This window comes from Epinephelus moara, chromosome 4 (genome assembly GCF_006386435.1).
Source record: "Epinephelus moara isolate mb chromosome 4, YSFRI_EMoa_1.0, whole genome shotgun sequence".
Taxonomy (NCBI): Eukaryota; Metazoa; Chordata; class Actinopteri; order Perciformes; family Serranidae; genus Epinephelus; species Epinephelus moara.
The window spans coordinates 23,221,921-23,229,384 of record NC_065509.1 but is presented as its reverse complement, the minus strand read 5'-3'; the positions used below and the strand labels follow the sequence as shown (position 1 = coordinate 23,229,384).

Genomic DNA, 7,464 nt, shown 5'->3' with positions numbered 1-7,464 from the left:
TGAGTTTGTGAATGGTGCGTAAATACTGCCGCCGCAATGACTTGTGGGATGGAATTATCTCCTTTCCTATCGCTTAGGAAGGTCCGATGTATCCTATGCTAAAGGAGATCTGAAAGGAAGCACTGAACCTCCTTTCCTTAGTGTTTAGAGAATTCAAACAGCTCTTATCATGGCAGCCGCTAAAATACTTCCGGGTCATTTCACTCAGCTAGGAACCTTCCTAAGCAAAAAAGGCTTTCCGAGTGCAGGGTAAGAACTCACTGCTTGTGAATTTTCATCTTTGATAGGGCACACCTGCTGTGGTCAACCTGAATTAATGTCATCCATGGGCAGGTTGGCAGCCTATGGTTGGGTGACAGAGACCAAGGATAAGATAATGCTGTCTGTTTGGCATTGATGTAGGGGGCACCCAGATTTGAACTGGGGACCTCTTGATCTGCAGTCAAATGCTCTACCACTGAGCTATACCCCCTTAGTGCATAAGACAAGTCATTCTTATTCATCAGCTAGCATAAGTCCTAGAGTCTAACAAACAGCCAAAGACGTCAGCAAGTTTGAACCGGACCACCTGTTGGCTGGGTTCCTTCTTTGTTTGCATGTTCTTGCCATGTCATGTATGTTTGCCATACATACAGACATATTTGTCTGTATGTATGGATCAGCTCTGTGATAGTCTGGTGACCTGTCCAGAGTGTACCTCACTTCTCGCCCAGTGTCAGCTGGGATAGGCTCCAGCTCACCCTCGACCCTGGATAGGACAAGTGGTTATGCTAATAAATGTGACTTAAAACAGCTTTTCTCTCTTCCAGCTGAGCAAAAGCTTCCACTACATGATTGAGGTCAATGACCCTCTCAAAAGCACAAGTCCCTTCTTTGCATGTTCAGTATGTTCATATACTGATCTCATCATATATACAATCCAGTCACCCTAGTTAAGGACCAAATCTTGAATGTGGGGATCAAATGTGGTGCTTTAAATAAGCAAATAGTTCATTTAAATTCTATTCCACCGTAAAGGGGCACGTAGACTTGAGCTGGGGACCTCTTTATTTGCAGTCAAATACTTTACTGCTGAGCTACATTCTCAAAAAACAAACAGTTGTCTTCACCAAGTTGCTGTGCAGGGAAAAGCTGCAGTATTCTAGTTTTTGCTGTTGCATGCTCACATGATCACTATTCAATGAGCATTTAAGGAGCTTGAGATCTAAGGTTTTTATTGCTGTAATTGTTGTGCCTTGATATAAATACAGAGTTTAATCTTTAATACATTCATCATGGCTGGATCCAACTGCAATACATTTCTACAAAGTGACATAAATCCTTCTGAATTATAAGAAAATAAGCAAACAAAATAAAACATGACTAACTTCTGCATTCAGCATCAACTATGGGAAGCCAACAGCTTTTTGTACCTGGCTCCTGTTGGACTAATTGCTTAGGTTGGATCCACCTGCTGAGAGTCATTCTCCAGCAGCTGTCCATGGTTAACTCGTTAAGCTGTGATTGGTCAGTGCTGATCTCTGGCAACACTTATAAGCCTGCACATTTGAAGAGATCTCCAGTGTCAGCCTCCACCATGATGACTGCACGGTTCTTCTCAGGGTAAGTTGCTGGCTTGGTGTAAGTTGACTGCTTACTGGGAAACAGTTGTTGATGCTTTTGTGTTGTTTTGAAATTGTTTCAGGGCTTCCCTCTTTGCTCTGCTGATTGTGGACATATGCTGCCTTCCTGTCAAGAAAGGTGAAGTAACCACTCCAGTTAAACTTTGTATGTTTCAGTTGAGTTCTCTTCTAACTTTACTCGTATTCTCTTGTACCCAGGCTCTGGTCCCGGTGCTTCTTATGGCGGAGGTTACTCAAACGCTGCTCCTAATTATGACTCGTACCAAGGAGCATCCTCTGGCCAGTATTCACCTGGAGCTGTTGGGCATAGCTATGCTCCCTCTGCAGGTGTCTCCACATCTTATGAAGCTGCTCCAGAGCCCAGTGTCCCTCAGCCTGCTGTTCAGAGAGGACCGGCATCATCTGCTGGCTCTAGTTCTTCTTCAGGACCTGCTTTCTCAGCATACAGGGGCAATCCAATGAGGCTAAGCCCTGCTAGCTCTGGACATCCAGGGGCTGCTTTTCAGCTTGGCCCACGAGGTAAGAATCTACTGCTTAATGTTCTAATTGCTATCAGTTTATTGGGCACTCTAAAGCTTTGTTTGCTGACAAAACTTGTGTTGACCCATGTCTTAACAAGTGTGTAATATGTGACTTCATACTTCTCAACATTCCTGTTCTCAGACATCAACTGGGCTGTTGCACCTCCCAGTCTCCTCTCTGGAGATGAGGAAATGTCCACTGGCGCACGTGCTGTTGCCTCAAGTCAACCTGAGAATGTGAGTCCACCTGAATCCATGTACCAGGCAGGAGAGTTGTCCCATTTTGAGGAAAGCTTTGAGCATGGTAATTCTGAGAGGGAGACTGAGGAACAAGGCTGGATGCCCCCTCCTCCACCACCTTTTGCAGCATCTGAAGAGTCTGCTGGAGCTGGCTTCATCAGCCAGCCTCAACCAGACTCGGGCTTCATCAGCCAGCCTCAGCCAGAGTCTAACATGGGTAGAAGCTGGTTCCCTTATCCTTACTACGACTAAACATGGGTAGAAGCTGGTTCCCTTATCCTTACTACGACTACATGTTCCTGACCGGCCAGTATCCTCCAGGCACAGTCACTCACACCAGCAGCAGCTTCGAGCAGGGGAGAGACCACTGGCAAGATGCCCACTATGAGAGATACTACGAGCCCCAAAACCCTGCTCCTGCAGAACAGAAGAGATACTACGAGCCCCAAAACCCTGCTCCTGCAGAACAGACTGAGACCTTCACTGACTTTGCAGCCCCCCTGACCATTGAGAAGAGGCCTGTGATGGCTGGTTACAGACAAGGTGGTGCACGGACTGCTCCCTCCTATAGAAGCTTCAGGCAGCCAGCTCACAGCCAAGCTGGTGGCAACAACATGGTCAAGGTATGTTGAAATGTATTTGCACAAATGGCTAACTCGGTATTTTTGTAACTTGTGCTAATGTTGCTCTTCCGTTTCAGGGTGGATACTAAGTGGCTGATCCCTACAGTGAACAAAGCTTTCTGAATTCAATAAAGAATTTAAATTCATCTGAGGTTGTCTTGTTTCACGTATCTGTCAATACTTTTGCAANGGTCAAGGTATGTTGAAATGTATTTGCACAAATGGCTAATTTGGTATTTTTGTAACTTGTGCTAATGTTGCTCTTTACCTCTGTTTCAGGGTGGATACTAAGTGGCCGATCCTACAGTGAACAAAGCTTTCTGAATTCAATAAAGAATTTAAATTCATCTGGGGTCTTGTTTCACGGTATCTGTCAATACTTTTGCAAGTTTTTGCAATGTAAAAGTGATTTGTATAAAAACTTGACTTAATTTGGGGAAAATGTCAGTGCAAGATTTGTCAAACTTGTTTCAAGAACATGTGAGATGCTCAATGAGTTGGGATCCTATACTGAAACAATGAGTAGCTCTTTGTCCCCTGAGCCTAGTAGAACATGTACAGGTTTCAAGTGTTGGCACTTTCTTACCTAGTGGACATTTTCCTGCTTTGGCATTTCACTAGCAAAAGCTGCTTTTTCATTCAGTATTACAACAGGATATGCAGTTTACCGACACTTGAATCCTTTGGTAAACAAGCTTCTACCTCCAGTTACTGGGGTTGACCAGCTTTTGGACAGTGCTATCAATTGAATCTAGAGCATAGCTGTCTTTGGTAGGGCCTTAAGGATCCTAAATGTCAGATGCCAAACTACACAGGTGCCAACAGTAAGACCTGTAAGGGCAAACAAATTAAAGGACAGGTCCATGGTAGGTTTATACTGTTCTGTAGCTTCCCAGCAGTGGTGCTTATGTGCTCTCACCCAAGCTTTCAAACTATTATTTTCCCAAGCCCTTCTAATGTTTTTCCTGGTGACTTGATGTGGGTCTCTGCATGTTACTGCATATAAACCACCTAGCCTGCCTATGCTTCTTGAATTATCAAAATGCACTATTTCTCTAACCGCCTAACTAGCGCAGAAGCTGAGCAATGGACTGCTGTGGACGCCACAGTAGTTTGGATCTGAAAGTCACAAACTGAGCAAGAGTTTACTCATGTATTCTGCCAGGCAAAATTACTGTTTTCCTCCTGTCACCAGGAGTCTGGTGGCTTTGAAAAGAGGGATATAACGGCTTGAGTTCCCCAGTACCCTTACACAACCCTACTTCAAAAAATCAGAACTAACCCTTTCAGGTAAATCCTTATCAGCACATGCCACTTTAACCTACATCACTGCTTTTTGCTAACGCCTGAGCGGGAGTTTCCATTTGAAAAAAGAATGCAGTGGACCCACCCTTCTGAATGGGTTTTAAAAAATCAACGTGTAAATGGGAAGTACAAAGAGAAAAAAATAACATCATTGTATAGGCCTATGTGATACCTTAGTTGCATCAATAGACTAAAGTCTCATCTAAGCTTGTTTCATAATGGCAGCTCATCTGACTCTTGATCAGAAAATTGCATGTTTAAATCATGTTAGGATCAAGCGATTGTGTTCTCTGACTTCCTCTGAGAGACCAGGTTGTTAAACTGACTCATGAGTTGTTTTTTTAAAAGATATTTTTTGGGGCATTTTAGCCTTTAATTGATAGGACAGACAAGCGTGAAGGGGGAGAGAGAGAGGGAGTGACATGCAGCAAGGTCGAACCCGGCCCACTGCGGCAACTGCCTTGTACATGGGGCGTCTGCTCTATCCACTAAGCCACCGATGCCCTGACTCATGAGTTTCTACTGTAATTGTCAAAGATTCATACAGAACATTGTCAACAGATTGAGCGCAGCTCTCTTTCTCTGTGTCTTCCTCTTTGTTAGAACTAGCTAAGAAAGTTGCCACATCATACAGTTAATATCCTTTTAATATCCTTCATGCTCTAAAAATTGCTTTGCAGACTTGGCTTTCCAATTAAAATGTCATCCCTAAGTGCCATTACAGCTTATAGAGGAGGCTATTCTGTGTTGCTCTGGGCCTGGGACAGCTTGGCTTGGGGCCTATGTTTGGGTGACAGGGACCAAGAATAAGATAATGTGGTCTATTTGGCATTGATGTAGGGGGCACCCAGATTTGAACTGGGGACCTCTTGATCTGCAGTCAAATGCTCTACCACTGAGCTATACCCCCACACATGAAGTCAAAAATATGACTTGTTATCAGCAAAGCACTGATTAGGCCTTAACTCCATGGTTAAAATCCAGGTTGGTGCTTGATAAAAAAAAGTTTTTGGCCTTTTCTTTGATATTTAGAACTTATTGCCTGTGAATTTTCATCTTTGATAGGGCACACCTGCTGTGGTCAACCTGAATTAATGTAGGTAGGTTACTGTGGATGTCATCCATGGGCAGGTTGGCAGCCTATGGTTGGGTGACAGGGACCAAGAATAAGATAATGTGGTCTACTTGGCCTTGATGTAGGGGGCACCCAGATTTGAACTGGGGACCTCTTGATCTGCAGTCAAATGCTCTACCACTGAGCTATACCCCCATGAAAGAACACTGGTCACTCACTGTGTACTATAGAGTCTAATACACAGGATATCATTTGTTGATATGAATACAAACAATCAAATTATTTTCTTCTCTTAAACATAAACATCTACTCTGTGATTAAAACATACAATATGTTAGACAGTCTGATGGCACCAGATACACATGCCTTCTTAATCATCCCAGTTGAAGCTCTATGCTTAACTGTATGATGTGGCAACTTTCTTAGCTAGTTCTAACAAAGAGGAAGACACAGAGAAAGAGAGCTGCGCTCAATCTGTTGACAATGTTCTGTATGAATCTTTGACAATTACAGTAGAAACTCATGAGTCAGGGCATCGGTGGCTTAGTGGATAGAGCAGACGCCCCATGTACAAGGCAGTTGTCGCAGTGGGCCGGGTTCGACCTTGCTGCTTGTCACTCCCTCTCTCTCTCCCCCTTCACGCTTGTCTGTCCTATCAATTAAAGGCTAAAATGCCCCAAAAAATATCTTTTAAAAAAACAACTCATGAGTCAGTTTAACAACCTGGTCTCTCAAAGGAAGTCAGAGAACACAATCGCTTGATCCTAACATGATTTAAACATACAATTTTCTGATCAAGAGTCAGATGAGCTACCATTGTGCAACAAGCGTAGATGAGACTTTAGTCTATTGATGCAACTAAGGTATCACATAGGCCTATACAATGTTATTTTTTTCTCTTTGCACTTCCCATTTACACGTTGATTTTTTAAAACCCATTCAGAAGGGTGGGTCCACTGCATTCTTTTTTCAAATGGAAACTCCCGCTCAGGCGTTAGCAAAAAGCAGTGATGTAGGTTAAAGTGGCATGTGCTGATAAGGATTTACCTGAAAGGGTTAGTTCTGATTTTTTGAAGTAGGGTTGTGTAAGGGTACTGGGGAACTCAAGCTGTTATATCCCTCTTTTCAAAGCCACCAGACTCCTGGTGACAGGAGGAAAACAGTAATTTTGCCTGGCAGAATACATGAGTAAACTCTTGCTCAATTTGTGTCATTTGACTTTTAGACCAAACTACTGTGGCGTCCACAGTAGTCCATTGCTCAGCTTCTGCGCTAGTTAGGCGGTTAGAGAAATAGTGCATTTTGATAATTCAAGAAGCATAGGCAGGCTAGGTGGTTTATATGCAGTAACACGCAGAGACCCACATCAAGTCACCAGGAAAAACATTAGAAGGGCTTGGGAAAATAACTTAGTTTGAAAGCTTGGGTGAGAGCACATAAGCACCACTGCTGGGAAGCTACAGAACAGTATAAACCTACCATGGACCTGTCCTTTAATTTGTTTGCCCTTACAGGTCTTACTGTTGGCACCTGTGTAGTTTGGCATCTGACATTTAGGATCCTTAAGGCCCTACCAAAGACAGCTATGCTCTAGATTCTCAATTGATAGCATTGTCCAAAAGCTGGTCAACCCCAGTAACTGGAGGTAGAAGCTTGTTTACCAAAGGATTCAAGTGTCAGTAAACTGCATATCCTGTTGTAATACTGAATGAAAAAGCAGCTTTTGCTAGTGAAATGCCAAAGCAGGAAAATGTCCACTAGGTAAGAAAGTGCCAACACTTGAAACCTGTACATGTTCTACTAGGCTCAGGGGACAAAGAGCTACTCATTGTTTCAGTATAGGATCCCAACTCATTGAGCATCTCACATGTTCTTGAAACAAGTTTGACAAATCTTGCACTGACATTTTCCCCAAATTAAGTCAAGTTTTTATACAAATCACTTTTACATTGCAAAAACTTGCAAAAGTATTGACAGATACGTGAAACAAGACAACCTCAGATGAATTTAAATTCTTTATTGAATTCAGAAAGCTTTGTTCACTGTAGGGATCAGCCACTTAGTATCCACCCTGAAAC

General features: G+C 43.1%; 1 protein-coding gene and 3 non-coding genes across 4 annotated transcripts; 1 reads left to right on the top strand and 3 right to left on the bottom strand.

Moving 5' to 3' along the window:
- Positions 1-400: 400 nt before the first annotated feature.
- On the bottom strand, positions 401-472 carry trnac-gca (transfer RNA cysteine (anticodon GCA)). The gene has a single exon. It is a non-coding gene; the product is annotated as a tRNA-Cys (tRNA).
- A 1,092-nt stretch (positions 473-1,564) lies between these two features.
- On the top strand, positions 1,565-2,635 carry LOC126389026 (uncharacterized). Its single transcript, XM_050042442.1, has 4 exons — positions 1,565-1,602; positions 1,685-1,740; positions 1,821-2,141; positions 2,286-2,635. Exons 1-4 carry the CDS (start codon positions 1,577-1,579, stop codon positions 2,633-2,635), a joined length of 753 nt encoding a protein of 250 aa, XP_049898399.1. The 5' UTR covers positions 1,565-1,576.
- Positions 2,636-5,149: 2,514 nt separating this feature from the next.
- Positions 5,150-5,221, bottom strand: trnac-gca (transfer RNA cysteine (anticodon GCA)). The gene has a single exon. It is a non-coding gene; the product is annotated as a tRNA-Cys (tRNA).
- Positions 5,222-5,509: 288 nt separating this feature from the next.
- Positions 5,510-5,581, bottom strand: trnac-gca (transfer RNA cysteine (anticodon GCA)). The gene has a single exon. It is a non-coding gene; the product is annotated as a tRNA-Cys (tRNA).
- Between the last annotated feature and the right edge of the window lie 1,883 nt (positions 5,582-7,464).

Bases quoted from the DNA above. Each gene is read 5' to 3' on its own strand.
- LOC126389026 (XM_050042442.1), top strand. From the start codon at position 1,577: ATGATGACTGCACGGTTCTTCTCAGG. The intron at 1,603-1,684 runs GTAAGTTGCTGG...AAATTGTTTCAG, and splicing joins ACTGCACGGTTCTTCTCAGG to GGCTTCCCTCTTTGCTCTGC. The intron at 2,142-2,285 runs GTAAGAATCTAC...TCCTGTTCTCAG, and splicing joins TTTTCAGCTTGGCCCACGAG to ACATCAACTGGGCTGTTGCA.